The following is a 22,783-nucleotide window of genomic DNA, read 5'->3' on the forward strand; positions in this document are numbered from 1 at the left end:
TAGTATGTATTGTCGCAGATGGCTGGGGGGACGACCTGGCCGGAACACCCAGAAGGACCGGAGGAGGGCTTGTGCCTCCCCCAGACCATGTGGGGGCGACCGCCCTGGTGCCTTTGGGGGCCACAGGTACAGAGCTTTGAAGCTCAACCCTGTAGGGGCCCTTGGTCACTGCCAGGGGGCGCCCCAATGCCTGTGGAGCCCTGGACCTCCCTGGGGGAAGAGGAGCAGGGACACCCGGAGTGCTTCCAGGGATGCAGCCGGCACTTCCGCCACACTGGGGAGTGCCGGTGGAAGATTGCCAGGAAGCCCCTTCATACGATGACTTGAGTCGGGTGGAAGAGGACGACGTCTGGGAGGAGGCAAGGAGGCGGCCTGAAGGAAGAAGGCATTAGTTTGGTGGCCTGGACTTTTGGGGACCTTGGGGTTGTGTGCTGCACTTGTAAATATTAGGAATGGTAATAAAACGTGTGCTGGGTGACATTGACGTGTTCGCCTGTCTGTGTCAGGGCCGGTCACCACAGCATATACTAAGTGATGTCTACTATCTGCTTTCGGGGTGATGATTGATCTCCAAGGTTATTCCTTTTTTTATTTTTATTTTATTGTAGAATCAACTCTCGGCAGTGGCCAGCATGGTGGCCGTGCAGCGCATGCGTACGGGCAGCATTCTCATCCCTACCACCTTCGCTGTTACTTCCCCTACCTCTTCATATCTTAAATCATTCTTGAGGCAGATTGAAGACTTAAGTGGCAGCTTAAGTGAAAAATTAAGGAAAACGTACTAAGTCATTGCAACACAAACACTGACTTAATCAGTTTTAACGTGAAAAGATGACAAGAAGCAGGACCACTAAGGTGGAGAAAAGAAGAGTTGCTTAGGAAGGAGGATCTCTGAGCAAATGAATGCTAAACATACAGAGAAACAGTATGAAAACTACGAATGCTCAAGTCAAGTGTATTCATTGCATTCCTGCAGTGCGCCATTACTGGTAGTTTATAAATTGAATATGAAATAAAATAATGCTTAGAAGGCTGTTTATGACTTGGTAGTTTATTAAATATACAGACAACAGTGACACACTGAATATTATTAATCTTTATTGCTACCTACATTCCTGAACTCAACTTGTCATTTCATAGTTCTCACAGTGATGGCTGGAATAGTCATCAGCTCCCCACCTAACTTTACACATAAAAGTACTTTGGAGAATACTTTTGCTGAGAAACAAATGGCGACACGAAAGATCAATGGAATGAAATGAGGCCTTGTCTGCCCAAAAGAAAAGGGAGTGCTGTAAGTGAGCGAAAGACGAAGTAAGGAAAAAGAAAGAATGGGATATAGGAAATAGTCTTGCAATATTTATATGATGTTTTTAAAAAAACAACCCAAAAAAACCTTTTGGAGTAGCTATCTGTTACACCATAGCAGATGGTCTCGATGAATCAGGGATCAAGCATGCTTACTAAGTGGCCCAGCTTATATGTTTGAATTAAGCCCTGTGCTTTTAATATAACAGTGCCTTCATTTTGATCCTTATATCTTGCATTAGTAGATTGATTTTCTGTTTTGGTAGCATTTTTCAGAAGCTGGCACACTTGGTTCATTTAATAGAGAGAGTTTGCGTTCATTGACTTCTTCCGCTGCCCACATTATTCAGCCAGAGCTTTATCTGTTTAACTCTCATTACCTAGCCTCTGAGTAACTTCTTACTGCGACCATCAAATCACTGACTCAAAACAACTAAGTGGCTTCCATAGCAACTATTTTCCTGGCAACTAATGTATCTGGTGCCCTTCGCTGTCATGGCAGCTCCTGCTATTGATGTCCCTGTGGTGTTTATTGCCCCATCTCTACTGTATTCATGTCTACAGTATTACTGGATCCCATTTGTATCTGTTGACATGAAATGTAATCAATTCTTTTCTGGTAACAGCATGGACAAAGTTTCTGTCAGTCTGTCTGTCTTGTTCTGGTAATGGTGAGTGTCTAAGGGTCTTGAATAGTGTAAACCCATGACCCCGCACTGGGCCTCTCCATCCTCACTGCGTTTGGTGTATGCACTGTCACACTGTGTCTCAAAGTGGATGTACTTACTGTATGTGTGCCACCATGGCAAAGTCCTGTCAGTGCTGATTCATTGGATATAACACCACCTGTACATTATTCTCATTAAAGTGCATTTCTACTCTTTGGTATGTAGTTAACTCTTTGAGGGCTCAATATTTTATCCAAAAAAAATCAGTTTTCTGAAAAGCACACAGTGCACTGATTTCACACAAAAATCAACATAAAACGTCTGTTGCTATGTGCTGTGGCTGCTGTTGTCGTATGTTCGGCATCTCTGGCAGCAGTGGCTACGCGGAGGCATCTCGATAATCATTAGGAAAGCAAGGTGAGCTGGCTGCCTGCTTGTCTTCACACAGTGTGACGCAATATGGTTTGTACCTTCTGTCATCATAAGTGGTGGTCCTCCCAGGCGAATGCTGCTATAGACGCATCAGCTACACGAAAGTGAGTGTTCAGCACCACGATCAGCTGGCGACCAATCAGATGATGCTGGTACCTCACTTTCGTTTTCAATATCCATCTCCAGATCACTTGCATCAAACTCAGAGTCCAACAAGTCAGAGTCCTATTCAAGGAAATTACATAAAATGTCCATGGGAGTATTTTGCTTTGTATGTTCGCTTTGGTCTCTCGTCAGATGTCGATGCCGATGCCATTTTAGAGGTTGTTTGCTCTTCGCTACTCAGGCACGTGTAGGGAGTCGAGGTTAAATCAACAAAGCTATGTAGCATTCCTTCTAGCAAAGAGAGTCAAACTAAAATGTAAGGGTGAGTTTTGTTGCAGTTTACAGCTGATTACCGTCCTCTACCCCTGAATTTTGACAAAAGTCGACATCAGCCCTGAAAGAGTTAATGTGCACTGAATCGTGCTCTTACTCATCTATGCCCCATTCGTCATCCAAAATGATGATGGTAACTATTCAGGCAAATTTTAAAATGTTACAAAATTATCATAATACTCAATTCTCTAACGAATAATATGCATTTTTTATGGTTATACCACTTAAATCATTTTTAATTGTGGAAGTAAATTTCAAATATTTTAGTCTCCATGGGAAGAGTGGGAATAATCAGCTATGGTAAATAAAACACACATCGGTACTTCATGTAAGCCTCCATACGTTTTACAGCAATTTTTTTTTTTTTTGATACACATTCATGTAAGATGCCAAGTGAGTGGGATGACCATATTCTAGAGGAATGTAATTTGGGACAGGAGATGTCAAATTAGATGGATGCATACCTGTGGAAAGGGCAATTAGTTTTCAGCTGCGGTTGAGTCAATGTCTGAACCTGCATCTCATCATCACCTGTCTCATTATTGTCTAATTGCAGTTCACATTTCCTATTAGTGACTGAACAGTCCAGCACTTGGGTGAATGCTGCATAAAAATGGCACGAATCGCTGATCATAAAGTCCAGTTTGCTACAAATCCTTGGTCATCACAGACCATTTATTCCTGAGGTAACTTTTCTTACATCTCCAATTTAAAACCCAAAATAGCAGAAATATCATGTATCTCCCCTTTCAGGGTCTATTCTCATCATGTAAAATCATGTGAGATCTTGTAAGTTTCTGACCTCTCCAAGCTCACCTTAGGACACCTCTAATATGGTGTGGTGTGGGTAAAACGCTAGCCCAACCCCTCACCCATCAGTCACTCTTCCCAGAGTGGACTAAGCCTTGACAGGCACTTACATGATAAGTCATACATGTAATTACATTTTTCAGCAAAATTTTGAACCATTGTTCCTAGCCAGAGATGTGCTGGGCCTCTTTGTTCTCTGTTTGAGGGCTGTGTATCAATTTGATTTATCTTTAACCTTATACAAACTTTTTAACAAGCAGGTTCATATATCATAGGTGCAATCACAGGGCATCTGATTGGATAGATCTTATGTCTGTTGTAAAAAGAGTCTATTTGACTGGTGGTTAAATGTAGTGTACAGCTGCTAGCAAAGCCCCGTATCCAAAAACGTATTTAGTATAAAAGAATTTGGTAGCGAATACACTACATTATTGCTAATGTTTATTGTGCCCTGTGTGTTGGAGTACATTTTGTTGTCTACATTTGTTAATCCTCAATTATCATTAATTTAATGAGCTGAAAAAATGTAAAATAAAAAAAAAAGAAAAGAAAGAAAAACAAACAAAAAAAACCCTTTTGAAAGACTCACAGCTTGCGGACATTTTTTGTAGTTAGATATGAGTGATTGATTTCTTATATTGGAATATTTTTTCCCATTCTTCCTTGCAGATCGCTTCCAGCTGTGAGGTATTCTTGGGCTGTTTTGCTTGCACAGCACATTTAACATCTTCCAACTAGTTTTCAATGATCTTTAAGTCTGGGTAATGTGAAGGCCATTCCAAAATCTTCCCCTTGTGTTTTCTGTGGTTCTTTATAGCCGATTTCGGATTTTTGTCTTCTTGTGGAAGCCATTCTTTTTCAGCTTTAGTTTCCATACCATCTGACATTTTTTCTCAAAGATTTGTTGATATTTATTGGATTCCAATCTCCACTGTACTCACAGTGTTTATTGTCCCACTAGCTGCCACACGACAACAATGTATGATAGATCCACCAACATACTTAACAGTTGGTAAGGAGTTCTTTTATTTAAGTGCTGCTCCTTTTTTATCCAAACAATCCTTTTGTTTTTGTGGTCAAAGAGATTTTAGTTCATGTGTCCACAGCACATAGATCCAGAAGGCTTCTGTCTTATGCAAATGTTGTTTTGCATTGATGTGTGTTGGGAAGAGACTGCAGGCTTTTTTCTCAAAGGCCATGTCTGTATAAGTAATGCTGCACAGGAGAGTGGTGCATTACCACTTTCTCAGTTAAACCTTGCTTACAACTCCCTTTTTTTGCCTTCCTGCACAGTATATGAACTGTTTGGTTGTCCAGATCTTGCCTTGACCATCACAATTTCCCTTAACTGGCATTACTTAATGACATTTCTGACTATGCAAGTTGTTAGCTAGAATTGCACTGATATCTTTTTATGGCCTTCCATTGCTTTGTATGCATCAGTTAGTTAAATTTTCAGATCCTCAGTCAGTTGCTTTGGAGAGCCTATGGCTGTTGAGTATTTTAAAGTGTTTGAAGAGTCATAGAATTTATTAAGGTCATGAGCTGATAACTCGTAATTCTTGAACAGACTAACACTTAACAAGCTAAGCCAGATCAGACTAATAATCGAATGGGTTCAGCTGAAAGGGTACCCAAACATTTGCCAAAGCCACATTTATTCTGTAATTTTTAAAAATGTTCAATTGTAGCTCTACATTTACATCTCTCTATTATAAAAAAATCTTGGAAGGGAGACCAGGGAGACGAGATGTGATCTTCTCCGAAGACAAAATGAAGTCCCGCAAGAGACACTTTAACAAGCAGGACAAGGCAGTGAGACAACATTTAAAACAAGTTCACAGATATCTAACCTAGCAGTTTTTGGAATGCTTTTTGGCAGACACGCTTCATGTGCTCCCAGCTCTTAAAACGATGACAAGCAGAACATGCAGTTCAATAGCAGCAGAAAGCCAGCAGATGATCTGACCGCTTCTCCTTAGCATGCGTTCAGCCAAACACGAACCGGCTTGTACAGGCTTTTAAATGACCGACGTGTAGCGTGACAAGCAGAATACGCAGCTCACCAGCAGCAGCAACAAGCCAGCAGATGATCCAACAGCTTCTCCTTAGGGTTCAGCCACCCCCCCCCCTTCACAACACGAGCAGCGTTATACGTCCTGCGAGAAAGAGATTGATTGAACCACGCCCGGGGACAGAAATAAAGTATTGTTTTTACAAAAGTTTTAAAGTAAAAGTGAAAATAATGCATATGTAACAATTCCCATGAAAATAGCAATCTCTTTAAATTGTACGTATATCCAGTAAACCAAACCCAGGGGTGGGCGAGCGACTAGCCCCCTAGTTTTTCATAAAAATGGCATTGTTTTAGTTTGTTGTCAAAGTTGTATTTGCTATATTGTAATTCAAATGCCAAACTATATATTTTCAATGAGCAGATGCCTACCAGGCTAGAAAGAGTAAAGTATATGTTTGGCATCTTCAGTGTCTGTTTTATTCTTTAATTTGTTCGCCTGCAAAACATGTATTGTTAGGCGAAGCTGTATGTGTAACTTTAAAAAAAAAGCAACAACAAAATATATCTCCGTCGACAGCTTACAGTTTTAGCAAGAAGGTACCAGAAGCAATGTGAGCCAAAAATCTTAAGAATTATTGAACAACTTCACTTTTGAAGCTCTGAATCTTCCTATTGCTTCTTGTTCAGAAACTGCACACAAACCAAGAAAGTGTATAACCATATTGTTTTTGCTTGAACACCATTGCAATTCGTAAGACTCCTGGAAAACACTTTAACCTTTGAGACATGTTTACTGCTAACTAGCTTTGAGAATGCTTATATTTAAGTTGTACTTTGATAGTGAAGAAAACACTATTTTTCTTGTTATTTTTCACAATCCGGGTAGGTATCTTTCCAATGTATTTTAACTGAAAAAGAGACAATCAGTCCCATTAAATTCTCTTCCCTTCCTTTGTGAGAGCTAACATGTCACAAGGTTCTCTTATTTTCTTATTTTTATTTAACCTCATGTCTGCAGTATTGCCTCGTGGTGCAGTGGGTAGTGCTATCAACCACAGGGAAGCAGCATCATGAGTTTAGTTGCCTATATCTGTTAGAAGCTTGCACATAGATATCCCCCATGTCAAAATGGTTTCTTCTTTTGGCGCTCAGGTCCCACCTCCTCAAATAAGTATGTGTAATTCAGATGGGCACTATGTCGATATGAGCATGGAGATACAGTGAACCCTCGTTTATCACGGTTAATCCGTTCCAGACTCTACTGTAATAAATTAATTTTCGCGAAGTAGGATTCTTTATTTATAAATCAAATATTTTCGCAGTTAGAGTATAGAAAACCTGTTTAAGACCTTCTAAATACGTTTTTTAACATTATTAGAGCCCTCTAGACATGAAATAACACCCTTTAGTCACCATTACACATGTATTACCCAATATATTAGACAAAATAAGAGAAAATAAGACATATTAGACGTTACAAATATCATATTACAAGGCGCACTTGCCTTTTAAGGCGACCGACTTTTATCCTCAATTTTTGTGCGCTCCATGTGTACATCAGGCATGTAAGTGTAGGGAATGAGAACATCAAAGTGCCCATTCATAACATCTCCCAAAAACGTAAGTTTTTTTTTAATCGCCTCAAGTGCCTGTCCAAAGTCGTACAATGTCAGCCCGAATCTGTACCGCTAAAGACAGAGTTTCATGTACTAAATAAGCTATAGATGAGAATAAGCAAGCACCATCTCCCCTGATATTTACTACGCGGTGAGGTATTTGTACTCCACCAACATTAATTATTTCCAGAGACATAATTTTGTCTATTTTTCCAGCGCATCGCGCACAAAAGCAAGGGAACGATGAGAGCACCAGAACTCTGCTCACATCGCGTCGCTTCGTACCTCAAGCCGCAAGTGGTAAGTCTATAATAAGCAGAATACCACTACGCTTTGCACTCACGGGACAGAATGACAATCCCGAACGCTTTTATATAGTAGATTATTGTACTGTACATTTAATTGCACACAACCACTAACCTATGAAAGCACGACCTCAGTAGGAGAGTTTTCAGAGGTGGTGCAGTATCTTCAGCAGGTGCGTTGTCTTCAGTGAAGAAGTACTAGGAGTAGGCAGTGGGTGTCTGGGTGCGCAGCTGAAGAACATCTTGATAGGCAGTTGCTGGCACTGTCTTTTCATATGCGTGAGGAGGCTTTTGTAGGGTATTGCCATCTTTAATCATATCCAAGAGTTTCACCTTCTCCTGGATAGTAAGCATCTTCCTCCGGCGCTTAGTTTTATTGTCATAAGGCTTAGAAAAAGCTGCACGTTTAGGAGCCATCGTAGGGCTTAGATAAAAGTTCTCAGAAAGCGCATGCGTAGTGACGTAAGCGTGTATGAGAAAAAGTGAAGCCGCGAAAGTCGAAGCGTGATATAGGGAGGGATCACTGTATATGCAGGAATGGGACCCTAAGATGATGCTACCTGTCTTTTGCTTAGTGCTGCTAATATGATTCTATGATGATTCTCAGTTGGATTGAGTGAATTTAGGAATGACATGTTATACTATGCTCTCTTCTCATTTTCTCATTTATCAGTCATACTGACCGATGAGGAGGTTCAGCGGAAGAAGGATATGATCATGAAAAGGAAGGAAGAGGAGGCACAAAGGGAAGCTCTGCGACCCCGATTGTCTGAGGAACAGGGCAGAATCATCCAGGTCCTCCTGGAAGCTCACCACAAGACCTATGACACATCATACTCTGACTTTAACCAGTTTCGGGTTAGTATGGGCCCTTTATGGAGTTGGACTGGGTATTATTTTCTTTAAGTGATATATAGCAGATATCCGTACTATTGTAGAAACCAGGTGAGTTTGCACAGTTTGTACATTTCACTTGACATGTGTATTGTGTTTGTTGATTGCATGACACATTTGGGATATGCAGATTTATTTACAAGTAATGGTGCCAGAATTTAAAATTTGTCATCATATAACCTTTAATTCATGTCTGGAGCATGTCATTTAGAGGGTAGTAAATCCTCTGGTGCATTTCAGGACCGGGCCACTGCGAGCATTAATAATTAGCATGCAGTTTTCATGAACATTAAGTCACAAATCTAACACCTCTGTGGTCTTTGGTTGATTAGTATTTTGGAATAACAATTTAATTAATCTGCTATCTGAATTGTACGTGACAAAAAATACTGAAAATTGTTACATGATATGACCCTTCTAATAGACATGGTAAAGGGGCTTGCCAGTCTAGAGCATTACACCATACACCTTAAATTGAGCTCCTTCTAGGTCTTTGATTTGTTTGTTTTGCAGCCGTCACTGAATTGATTAGTGTTTTTCAGAAGTTAATAAATGGCCTGTATTTGATATATATACTAGAGTTCAAGAACCCCCCTAGGCACTTTACAACACAACAGTCATTCACCCATTCACACACACATTCATACGCTGGTGATGATAAGCTACTTTGTAGCCACAGCTGCCCTGGGGCACACTGACAGAGGCGAGGCTGCCGAACACTGGCGCCACCAATCCTTCCGACCACCACCAGCAGGCAAGGTAGGTTAAGTGTCTTGCCCAAGGACACAACAGCTGCATTCTCGTGCCGGGAGCCAGGATCGAACCTGCGACCCTCCGATTGCTGGACAACCCGCTCTACCGACTGAGCTACTGCTGCCCCAGCAGCATAATAAATGAAAATTCTAGTCTGGCACAGAGTAACAGCTGCAGGAATCCAAAGTAGATGCCCCTTGGCAACAATATTGCTTCTCAAATAATATCCTCACATACTATTGAGTCTTCCAACCATAAAATGTAAATCCTTCACTGTCTGGATTGTGCTGTATAATGATGTTTAATAGAAAGCTGTTGCGTGTCATTAGTTGTCCATTACGGGTATTACAAATGGCCATGCCTCACAAATGTTGTGACATAAGCATAGATCCTCCTTGCTATTTGTCTTTAATACCCAACAGTCTTTATTTAATTCATTTGTAGATTGAACTTTTAAGAACTTTACAATAGAAAATTGCTTTTCGGCACCTCTTAGGCTTAGATACCTTTTGCCCACAGAGTTATTCCTCAAGAATATTATTGTCATTTAAATTTTGAAAATGTTAATTAAATGCAGCTCTGTATTTTGTTTGTGACACAATGTATATGCTGCCTTTATTCACAATGTAGTCTCTCCATTTTCAATGTTATTCCTTCCATGTGCCCTGCTCTTCTAATTGAGTTTTGGATTAAACTCACAATTCATTAAATGAAAGTTAGTTTGTGGCATGAACTTCTAACTAAAGGGAATTCCCTGGAAGATGATAACTTTTTATACCTTTGTACTGAACAACACAGGACTTCCACAAATGTATTTGATTGAATCTTCCTTGTGTGTGACTGATTGGATCTTCTTCGTGTTTGACTGAGAAGTTGACTCAGATCTGACACGGTGGAATACTTCCAATTTTTTTTTTTTTCTTCAATTGTTAAAAACAAATATTATGTTGAGGTCACTATACTTTATATTATAATAATGTGAATAAAGTCCAAGGGGGTGCTATCAGTTTTCAGCTTGAATAAATGATATAATATGCATATGCCATTGATTTTGTTATACAAGTCTAGTTCTTTAGCAAGACTAAAAATAATTCTGCGATCCTGCATCATGGCTCTTCTTATAAGTCATCATCCCTCCATTCATTTTCTGAGTCTTTTCTCTCCATTAATGGGGTAAGGTAGGAGACCGTCTAAGCAGATTTGACTGCGAAGCATTCTGAGATGCCAGTCTATTGCAGAGCACTTCCATATTGATTTTAAGTCAATTTGAGCTCAGCAGTCTTTTTATCTGGCATGTATTTGAGATATGGGAGAAAAGCAAAGTGATTAGATAAAATTCATTGCAAATTGGAGAAGGTGAAAATTCTACACAGACTATGATAGTGCTAGGATAGTGCAGAAATCTGTAACATTAAGACAATACTTCTTTCTACTACAGTTTAAAAAGAGACCTTAAAAAGGGATTGTCAGATTTCATGTTGTGTAACCTTTTAATATACAGGTATCCAGAAATATAAAGGGAAGCAGCAACACACCAAGGTATAAGGTAATTGAAAAATCACAGCAAAATAATTAGACAGTTACTAATGACACAAAGCCAGACTGCTTCCAAACTGCTCCCATTTAGTCTGAGTAGCAAATATTTTAACACGAAAATAAACAGACCTGTGCAACTAAAGAACTAAAGTGGCCTGAAATTTACAATTCCATACAGGAGCACAGTGTGATAGTCACTGTTAATGCATTCCTTCTCCTGTTAAAGCTTCAATTTCTGCTTCCCAAGGTGCTCATGTTATGTACTAGACATTTACATTTATTTGCTCAGCAGATGCTTTTATCCAAAGTGACTTACATAAAAGGTCAAAGATCAAAAGAAAGTATAACCTAGTTATAATTCCCAGATTTACAAAATCTAACTTTGGCAGAAATGTACAAAACAAGAGAGTCTTCAAATGCTTCTTAAACTCATTGTCAAAGTTTCAGATGGAGGTGGAGAGCTCATTCCACCAGCCATGAACTACAGTATACTGTACATGAAAAGAGTCTGAACACGATTTGATACCATGCAGAGGTGACATCATCAGACGCCATTCATTCTCAAACCTCAGTGGTTGAGAAGGAGCATAGGGCCTCACATGTGCATCAGTTACTACCTGCTCTGTATGCAAGCATCAAGGACAGTCAGGACAGTAGAAGTCACCTTGTGTTTGTCTCATCCTTTCTTTAAAGTTGTCCTGTTCTTGAAAATTCTCGGGTGCTCATTTAATAACACCATCATTTTAACTGCTTATGTCTGCCTTGTTTTTCAGCCTCCCATCAGGAAAGGACCTGTGACCCGAAGTGCCACCCGAGCCTCTTCAGCTTTTTCCCTCCAAAACCTTTCATCTGATGAATCCCTGGACTCCTTCAACCTATCCCCAGGTAAGAAATAAATGCCAAAGGACTGAAGTTTTCTTCCAGTCGTATTACCTTTCAAGGCACTATAACACAAATGAGAGATAAATAAAATAGAGACACAGAATAACTGCAGTGTGACAGACTGATTCCATTAGTGAAATGTGTGCCGTTTCGTAAGCCAAATCGCTAACTGTCTGCTGCCAAGTTCCTTTCTCCCTGTGTCACCATTCTCACAACAATCAGGAACAGACCAGTTACAGGGTTCCCCAAGATAATGGGGAACAGAAAGGAGAAATAAATCGCATGGAAAATATCTAGGCATTAAAAAGGATCTGACTCTGTACATTTATATTTTGAATTTTTACATTTACACAGCAATGAAAGAAAACTGTAAGCCTGAAAAAATAAAATGGAAAAAAAGATTTAATAAGCAGAACCACAAGAAAGTATAGAAAAATAGTTTTTTCAGAAATATTTTTGTGTTATGATTGCATTTCATTTCATAATTAATAATAAATAGGAAAAACAGTAACTATTACATATGCACATTTTATTTGCAGTCAATGATTCTTGAATTTAAAACACATTCAACAATGTTATGTTAAACACTATATTGCTAGTCTTTTAATGCATTCTGAACTTAACATTTTCTAGAAATCTCCTGAAGAACACTAACAGTGGGTTTGCTGTGTATATTTGACTACATTTTAGTTATCTACTCTTATAGGAGTGGCATGGTGGTACAGTGGTTAGTGCTGCTGCTTCGTGGCTTCAGGGTCATGGTTTTGAATTTTGTATCCTTGTCATTGTCCATGTGAAGTCTTTAGGTTATTGTCAAATCTGAGTGGCTTTTTTTCTCAATATTCCGTGTTTGCTCCCTCATCCCAAAGACATGTGCGTGTCTGCTTAAGCTCCAAGTTGATACTACGTTTTAAGAGAGCAGGCATTAAGTTCTGCACCACTTTGTCACTCTGTTCTTCACTTGGCCGTTCCAAGCCATTCAACCTTAAGGATTATTTATGTGTTACTTTTGAAGCTGGATTGGCTAAGGGGTTGATTTCTTTGAATGTACCTATTACTTCTTCAGTAAAAGAAATTGTCAGGATGGGTGGTCAGTAATAAAAAAGATCTGCAACATGAACTGGTCTTTAGTTATAGATCTGAAGATTGTATTGCTGAAGTTACCTTGACTTAAAGTTTAAATTCCTTTGAAGATGTCAGTTGGATCATTATTTGTTTTTAAATACAGATATAATGATATACATGATTTGGTTGTCTTGGTTCAATCAAAATCATTGCAGGAGTTTTAAATGAGAGTTACATATTTAGGTTTGAATGTAATCAGAAAGTGAAGACAGGCAGTATGGTTCTGTGAATAAAACATTAGTCTTTAAACCCGAACGTTGTTGGTCTAATTTCCTGCTCTAGCTCATTATGGAAAAGACGCTATCTTAATAAAATGCAATATGTTATCGTATGACCCTGAGTAAGTCATTTAAGCTGCCTGTACTCCAGATGTAAAAAAAATCTGTAAGCACTTGTATATATTATTGATGTAACACCATCATAAGCTTAACAATCAGTTCAATTAAAATAGACTTGGACATTTTCATTAGATTGTGCTGAAAACTCTCAAGCATTATCTTGTAAGGCATCTGTGAAATACGCAGTAAATTTAATAATGGAGTTTGTTAGACGTTCATTGCAGAGCTTTGAGATTTTTTTTGTGGGGTGGGGAGGTTATTGGAGGTTGGGTGATTGTCAGTGTTGTTGGTGGCATAGCTGCCTTACAGATCCAAAATTTTGGTGGTTGTGTAGATTTTGTAAAATCTAAATTGGTCCTGTGTGAGAGTTGGTGTGTTAGTACAGTAATCACTCCTCGATCGCGGGGGTTGCGTTCCAGATTCCCCCCACCCCGCAATAGTTGAAAATCCGCGAAGTAGAAACCATATGTTTGTATGGTTATTTTTATATATTTTAAGCCCTTATAAACTCTCCCACACTGTTTATAAACATTCCCCGCAGAGTTATACAGCATAATCCCTTTGTATTCTCTTAGATATTAGGTAAGATTCATTGAAATTATGTATATAAACACACTGTTTATATACAGTAAAACCTAAATATTATTTTAAAGATATTGAGTGTCTCCGATATCACATATGTTACAGCCATTACGATAGACAGGCCACCAGCAATAAATACGTACAACGCAAGAAAACAGTGACAAACGTACATACATGTACTAAGTACTGTAAGTAGAAAATTAATTATGGTTACTCACCAACAATGACACGATGACTTGTCCGATAACAATGAGTTTTATTTTACTGCACAACAAAGGAGAGTGTTACAGCCCTTAAAGGAGCCACTTCAGGCGCTTGTGTAGCACTGCCGTTGTTCTTCTTCTGGCAGTCTTCAATCCAAATCCCTAAAGCAGATTCCATCCAGACTACTGCCTTATTACATCCACTTACAACTCGTTTTGCACCCTGGTTAAAAGGACACTGCGGCCTTAGATCTTATATTCCTTTCCTACTTTTTAAATAAAAAGAATCGTAGCCTTCAACAAATTCAAAACATTTACCTTTTCGGCAATCGTTAACATCTTCCGTTTGCGCTTGGGCACGGCCCCTGAAGCAGTAGCAGATCGTTTTGGAGCCATAATGAAGGGCTTGACTATGCACAAAGATAAACACAAAAGAGCACAACTCTTTACACAGCGAAACACGTTGATGCTGAATGAGCAAGACGAGACTTCCTGGTTAACACTGCATTCAGCAGGCAGGAACTTAACTGCATGCTCTGATTGGTTAGCTTCTCAGTCAGGAGAACTTAACTGCGTGCTCTGATTGGTTAGCTTCTAAGTCATCCGCCAATAGCATCCCTTGTATGAAATCAACTAGGCAAACCATCTGAGGAAGCATGTACAGGAAGTAAAAAGACACATTGTCCGCAGAACCCGCAAAGCAGCGAAAAATCTGTGTTATATATTTAGTTATGGTTTCATATAAAATCCGCGATAGATTGAAGCCACGAAAGTCGAAGCGCGATATAGCGAGGGATTACTGTAGACCCTATGATGGGGCAACACGCTGTATGGTTCCTTATTCCTGCCTTGAATTCTTTGCTGAAAGGGTGGGCTTTACTCTTCAATGATCCTGAATTGGATTAACCTACCTCACCAATCCTTGGTGGGCAAAGAGTTGTCAACAATCAACATTTAGGCAGAAAGCCTAAGCCTTGAGGTTGGTCTCATCTGTTGCGAGAGATGGACATCTGAAGTGGAGCTCCGTTAGCAGCTGTGTTATTTTTTATGTTATTTTCTTATTATCCTGAGATATCCTGCATTTATCTAACCTGAGGGTTCTACTACAGTATATGCAAGCATATATAAACATGGTTGGCAAGAAAGAGGCTCAGAAAAAATTTGCAAAAGAAAGCTAAAGCTACATCCAAGCCCAGACCAAAAAGTCCAATTGAACCTCAAGGTACGGCCTTTCAGAGACTGACCTTGAACAGAAGGGCGAGACCCAGACTCCTCGGGACCACGGTCCGCTGCATCGTCTCCAGTTGAGAGCGAAATGGGGAGCAAATGTGCAAGTGACGCAGGTCACGATAGCTCGCCGATTGGAGAAGATCATTTGAAACTGGAAAAGGCCTTGCAGTCCACGTTTTCACCTACTCCACGCGACCTGGGAACATTGGCTGTAATAGAGCCCGCCAACTCGCCTACGGTGCACAAAAGCAGAAATGATCTGTCCGAACTGAAGGTGATGATCGCTGAGCTCAAGCAAGATATAAAGAATGATTTAAAGAAAGAAATAAATAGTATGCTCAAGACAAACGAGAGGAAAAGCGAGAAGGCAAGTGAGAAGCTACGGCAGGATAATAAAGACTCAGAGTCGCTTTGAGGCAGCCTTTAAATGTAGAGCACATTCAGGAAAACGCGTCTAAACTGAGCACACTTGCCAATGAGCTGGAGGATGTTAAGCAGACATTCACGACTCGAATTGAAACAGTCAAAAATCTAGCATCCACCACTTATGGAAAAGCAACAGCTGCCAATTCCGAATGCAAAAAACTCGGAGACAGACTTGCTGCTCTGGAAGATGGAAGCAGAAGGAATAATATTAGAATTGAAGGTCTACCTGAGAATCGTAAGAGTCCAAACATTTAGGCAGAAAGCTAAGGAGTGGAGAACCCCATACGGCATTTTTCTGTGAAAAGGGTGTTTTGTAAGGTTGTTTATCATGTAGCCAGTTACTTTCATGCATTGACTTCTTCTCAACAAGTGCAATATACTGTATGACTAAAGGCACAATGTGCAGGTGGTGTGTGATCACACAAATAAAGATCTGTCATCAATACTTTGCTGCTTAAAGAGGCACAAGGACAGCAACATTCAGAATAACAGCTGATGGGACATTACTGCTTCACAAATAAGCTGTTGTGAAAAATGGCTCTACATTGTGATCATGTCTCATTATTTTATTCAACAACATTTATTTATATAGCACATTTTCATAAAAATAGTGTAGCTCAAAGTGCTTTAAATGGTGAAGAAAATAAAAGACAAAGTAAGAATTAGAATAAGACAACACTAGTTAACATAGAATAAGAGTAAGGTCCGATGGCCAGGGAGGACGGAAAAAAAAAAAACTCCAGACGGCTGGAGAGAAAAAATAAAACCTGCAGGGGTTCCAAGCCACGGGACCGCCCAGCATTCTACCTTACATAAATGAAACAGTCCTCTTTGTATTTAGGGTTCTCTTGGAAGGACTTGATGATGGTGGTCATGTGGACTTCTGGCTTTTAATCCATCAATGTAGGACATCACGGTGCTTTGATTTGGTGGTGACGGCGCAGATCGCCACCACAGAAAACCGGGAAAAGAAACAGAAGAGAGAGTAGGGGTCAGTACGGATCATAAAGCCACCATGAATAGTTGTTGTAATGAATTGAATATACAGAGTATCAGGATTAAATGAAGAATCCTAACCCATCTAGTTAAATCAAGTTTATTGCCATGCATACACAGTAAAATGAAGTTCTTACTTTCATGTCTCCTTAGAACGTTTGCCCAAAAATACAATCCAAAAAAATAAATAGATGAAATAAATCAAAATATATGTACATGATATGCATTTCTATTTATATATTATTACCTGTAAAAATTCTTTATGTATGTGTGTATATAAAATATGTACATAGGAGGGGAACCCAAAAATAAAAAAAAAATCGTATATTTCTCAGAACATTTCCAAAATGTAATCACTCTCAAAATCTGTCCCTGAGACACAATACACTTGTCCCACCACTTTTTCCATTGCTCAAAACTCTTCTGAAACTCTTACAAAGTGATAGCCTTCAGTGCCACTGTCATTTGCTTCTTGCTCTCCTCTACATCCTGAAAATGCTTTCCTTCAAGATCCCTTGAAGAAATTAACGCACACTCAATGTTGTGAGGGTGGGAGAGTTGTTGTAATGCAGAGGCCACTCGCCTGATCGCCACAGTTTGGGTTGTTTTCTCTGCACTGCATCAGTTGAGCACTTCAAGGATGCCACTTGGCCAAATGATGCAGAGAGCAGTCTAGTACATGCACCTAGTGGCAGACATCGGAAATAACACCCCTCCAGACTCCAGAAACAAAAATTCTGTTTATTTTTTGGTCCCCCCTTGTACATGCTCTATACAGTATTCTTATGTCTGACTGTTCAGTAATTTTACAACTTGTAGATAGGGACTTTCCTTGAATCTGCAGGTGTGGGTGCCAGTGGTCCTATAATTTTCTCAAGAAAGAGGGAGTAAGAAAAGTTCTTGTGCAAGATGCCTGAAGTCATTAATTTTACTGTTTGCTTTGCTCAGTCAGTGTTATTTATGTTCTGAATAGAAGACAGATGAGTGCTAATTATGTTCTCTACTGCTTTCAACACCCTCTGCAGTGCTTTATATTCTTGAGCCAAGCATTTCCTATACCAGGAAGTGATGTAGCCTGTCAGGAGAAGGAGTATAGGAACCTAATCAAGGACTTTGTTAAATGGTGCAACTCAAACCATTTACACCTGAACACCAGCAAAACCAAGGAGCTGGTGGTGGATTTTAGGAGACCCAGGCCCCTCATGGACCCCGTGATCATCAGAGGAGACTGTGTGCAGAGGGTACAGACTTATAAATACCTGGGAGTGCAGCTGGATGATAAATTGGAATGGACTGCCAATACTGATGCTCTGTGCAAGAGAAGACAGAGCCGACTATACTTCCTTAGAAGTCTGGCGTCCTTCAACATCTGCAATAAGATACTGCAGATGTTCTATCAGACGGTTGTGGCAAGTGCCCTGTTCTACACCACGTGGTGGTGTGCTGGGGTGGCAGCATAAAGAAGAGGGACGCCTCACACCTGGACAAACTGGTGAGGAAGGCAGGCTCTATTGTAGGCATGGAGCTGGACAGTTTCATATCTGTGGCAGAGCAACGGGCGCTGAGCAGGCTCCTGTCAGTCATGGAGAATCTACTGCATCTACTGAACAGGATCATCTCCAGACAGAGGAGCAGCTTCAGTGACAGACTGCTGTCACCATCCTGCTCCACTGACAGACTGAGGAGGTCATTCCTCCCCCACACTATCTATCTATCTATCTATCTATCTATCTATCTATCTATCTATCTATCTATCTATCTATCTATCTATCTATCTATCTATCTATCTATCTATCTATCTATCTATCTATCTATCTAGGATGGATTCCACTATGCACCTCTACAGGTGGAGAAAAGTGAAATTTGCTCAGGCGTATAAAGAATTAGAGGCACTGGTGAACCTCTTTAAATGGTTAAACGAAAATGTGTTGTGCCCACATCACTTCAATGGCAATGGTCATTCCAAGAAATTTAAAGCTGCTCATTCTTTCAAGAGCATTCCCAGCAGATGGAAGCATGGTCTGCCTTCTGCTTATTGAAGTCTATGGCCAGCTACTTGGTTTTGCTGACATTAACTCTTTGAGGGCTGAATATTTTTTCCAAAAACTCAGTTTTCAGAAAAGCACCCAATGCACTGGTTTCACACATAAATCAACATAAAACATCTGTTGCTGCGTGCTGTGGTTGCTGTTGGCACCTGTTTTGCATCTCTGGCAGCAGTGGCTGTGAAGGGGTGGCTCGATGGCCAGCAGGAATGCACGGCGGGTCGGCTACCTCTTTGTTTTCGCACAGCAGGTTGGCGATGGTGGTAGTTGCAGTGTGACGCAATATGGTTTGTACCTCTTGTCATCATAAGTGGTGGTCTTCCTAGGCGAACGCTGCTGTAGGCGTATCGACTACACGAAAGTGTTCATTACCACGATCAGTTGGGGACCGACAGGCCAATGTTGGTCCCTCACTTTCGTTTTCAATATCCATCTCCAGAACACTTGCATCAAACTCAGAGTCCGATTCAGCGATAATACGTAAAACGTCCATGGAGTATTTTGCTTTGCAAATTTGTTTTTGTCTCTCACCAGATGTCAATGCCATTTCACAGGCGGCTTGCTTTTCACTACTCATGCATGCACATGAAATCAAGGTCAAATAAACAAAGCTACATAGCTTTCCTTCAACCAAAGATAGTCAAACTAAAACATAAGGGTGAGGTTTGTAACAGTTTACCGCTCATTACTGTCCTCTATCCTGAATTTTGACAAAAGTTAACATCAGTCCTGAAAGAGTTAAGACTAAGATTAATCTCCTGGTAACACTGTATCAGAAGATAGATCTCTTCTCTGTAAGTCATCTTATCATTATTGGTGATCAGGACCATGATAGTGGTATCGTCAGCAAATGTAATGATCGTGTTAGAACTCTGCCTGGCCCACGGAGTTAAAGGTGAACACTGAATACAGAAGGATTCTCCGCACATGACCCTGTAGAGTACCAATGTTGAGGTTTAGTGTGGGTAATGTGGTTCTACACATTCTTAGGTCTGTTGGCTAGGAAATCTAAAATCCAGTTGCAGAAGGTGAAATCTTAAATTTAGGAGTTTGGTCAGCTTTTCTGGTACAACAGTGCTAAATTATGAACAGAGCAGAACTCTGGCGTACGTTTTTATTATCCAGATATGCCAGAAAGGTATAAAGAACAAGGGGTATGGCATACTCTGTGGGGTGATTGTGATAATAGCAAACTGGAGTTGGTCCACATTTGAAATATTGTGATAAGTATATTGAAGTACCAGTCTCTCAAAGCACTTTTTCACAATTAAGTGAAAGGAAACCGGTCTGTAGTCAGCACTGGGTCTTGTTTTCTTCAGCACAGGGATAATTGTTGTCCTCATGAATCAACAGTGAAATATTAAAGACGTCACTGAAGGCATCAGTTAATTGGTTGCTACAGATCTTTAAAAAATCACACCCTGAATTTCCATACACACCAATTGCCTTGTGAACATTAACACTCAAAAATCCTCCATTGCTCCATGCACAGAAACAGGGAAGAATTAGTAATGTGGTACAGCAGACAGTTGAAAGGCGGACTGCTTGTTGTCACAATCTGTATAGAAAACATTACATTGATGTGGTGATACTAGATTAAGGTTTACTGTGTAGTATGTAAACATCCCCAATATGCAAATTATTACAGCTGCTAAATTCCATCTCTAGTTTAGTCTCATACTTACACTTAGCCAGTTTAAGTCCTCTTCTGTATTTATATCTGCATTTTTTGTATGTTTCCACATTGCTGTGTGCCTTAAGTGTTGATCCACAATGTCTTATTTGGAAATATTTTATAATTTTCATAGGCATACCGTGATCCACACATTTTGTACCATAATACACTGAGAGATATTACTGTTTTATCTAAAATTAGAAAAAAAATCCAATTTGCTAAATCTATAAGAAACTACCCAAAACCTCTTTTGGAAATTGGAAGACTTTTACTAATGTGGAACAATACAGGACAGACATTGAGCACTTAATGAATTTGGCGAGCATAGATGAGACTGCTGGACTTATCTCTAAAATCTGAAAAAGGAAAGGCATTTTGGACTCTTCTTTTTTTTATTATGGCAAATGTGTGTTGTGCTAACTACATTGCATAAGTAATGGGGACTGCAAGAGAACTCCGTTCACAGCATTTTCTCCAATGCAGATGAGAGTCTAATCAAGGTCATTTTTCCTAAGCTCTATAACGTGGCTCATTGGCTTTGCTAACATTAATGGTGCAATTGTTGCCCCCTGCAGTAATGTACCACAAGGCCTACAATGGTGCTGTTATAAGCAAATTTAATGATAAACCTGAAGCTGGGTTTGTTTCACACTATTAAAGGGAGCAAGAAATAGAGTGAGTGTGCGTCTGTCAGTCTGTGTCAATTTCATGTAGAGAGAATAGTTGTTGCTCTCCATAATTTCCTGCCTCCAGTGAGTCCAGACTCATTCCTATAAGATTGAGACTTTTCTAATTCTGCTCCATAAGTGTACTGTACCTGTATAATATGTTTAATATGTTGTTCACTAACATGAGGACCAAGGTCCAATCTAGTATCTTTTCTGGCAAGCAGTGTGGCGTCTAATTGTTAACTTGACTGAACTGTAAATCCATGAAATGCCAGTTATATTGCCCTTTCACCTGACTGAGTTACTTACCAAAATTGTAGGAGTACTGGACACAAACTATTGTATTGTATCTCTTATGTTCATTACACACAGTATAATTGCACTATATAAAAAAGTATGTTTGTTTGTAGTTATGTCACAGCTGATGCCTTTTCAGAACTGTGTTTTTACACGGGTACTTCAGTACATATGAATAAAGAGAGAAGGGACTGAACGCAGCAGACAGCACTGGCCTTGAGCTCTTTGGCTCAGTTTATTGCAGGCACTTCTGAGCCGCCTACACCTTTACTTTTCAGAACTAAAAAAAAACGTGTCTGGCTTCTTTTTATGTCTTTGTGAAGATGTTCATTGAGTTCTGCCTTCGCGTGAATAGGGAAATGTGTTTTGCTATTTTTTTTTTTTTAACATATTTCTTTTTTGGGTAAAATGAACTCAGTGGTACCTCTTGAGTGCTATTACAGCAGGTCTGACTGTCATTTAATCTCTGTTGATTCATGGAGCTCATTCAGTGGACAGACATTTTTAGTTTATATCAAGAGCTCAGATAAATTTTAAGTTTGTATCTTTTGAAAATATTTCTGTCTGAAGCTTGAGCATTTACAAATTGCTGACAGCCAAGTGCAAGGCATGGACTTTTTAATTTAGGTAGTTTGAAATTTACGAGTGCAGCATGATGCTTCAGTGTTTGCACAGAACCAGGAGTTCAGTTTAGTCAGTGTCTGAGTGTGTATGTTCTCTCCATGACTATGTGTTTTTTTTTTACTGTATTATACATGTTAGACACATTCATAACTTTAATTGTGTAAGATTAGCTCCTGCCTTCTACCCAGTGCTATGCACTATGGCATACTGACTTCACATTTCCTCAGGAATGAGTTCATTTTAAATCACGGGTGTCGAACTCTGGGTCTGGAGGGCCTCAGTGGCTGCAGGTTTTCATTCGAATCCTTTACCTAATCAGTGACCAGTTTTCATTGCTAATTAACTTCTTTTCCCTTCATTTTAATAGCCTTGTTTTTAAGGATTCAGTCCTCCGAATTTGTTCCTTTCTTCAGTAAATTATAGCCAAACAGAAATGAGATGTGAAACGATCCAACAGATGATCAGCTAAACTGGGATTTCAAACTTTAACCAATTTCACCCCAACCAATCTCTTAAAGAGAAGCTGATTCTTGCTGTTCATTAATACTAGAATTACCAGAGCCTACGAGAAAACTCATAAATCCGGCCCACCTTAAATACATTCTCACCTCTCCGTCAGCGTCTTTTGTCCTGTAAATTTGTCGATAAGCAGCAAGCAGTCTGGTATCCTATCCCCCAGTCCACCGCTGCAGTTCAATTCGCAAAGAAGTTTCTCAGTGTTTATCTTCGAGTGAAGTGCTGGAGCTTTATAGGGTAAAAAAAAGTACATTGTCATTTAGAATACATACATTTCATGTGTGCTCTGTGTCAGCAACAATCTCTGTAAAAATGTTGTTTAAACAGAAACGTTTTTCATGTTTTAGTAATAATTGACAAAATGTAGACATGAAATGTATATTATGTGAAGCCTGAAAT

The 22,783-nt window shown here is 39.7% G+C and overlaps 1 protein-coding gene across 4 annotated transcripts in view; it reads left to right on the forward strand.

Moving 5' to 3' along the window:
- Positions 1–22,783, forward strand: part of LOC120524950 (vitamin D3 receptor A-like) — a 171,427-nt gene that overhangs the window by 140,950 nt on the left and 7,694 nt on the right. For all 4 annotated transcript variants that reach the window (XM_039746847.1, XM_039746848.1, XM_039746846.1 and 1 more), the window contains 2 exons: positions 8,268–8,452; positions 11,551–11,662. In XM_039746847.1, coding sequence (XP_039602781.1) covers positions 8,268–8,452; positions 11,551–11,662 — 297 coding nt within the window. The remainder of the gene's footprint in view (positions 1–8,267; positions 8,453–11,550; positions 11,663–22,783) is intronic.

The sequence above is a fragment of the Polypterus senegalus genome, chromosome 3, assembly GCF_016835505.1.
Source record: "Polypterus senegalus isolate Bchr_013 chromosome 3, ASM1683550v1, whole genome shotgun sequence".
Taxonomy (NCBI): Eukaryota; Metazoa; Chordata; class Cladistia; order Polypteriformes; family Polypteridae; genus Polypterus; species Polypterus senegalus.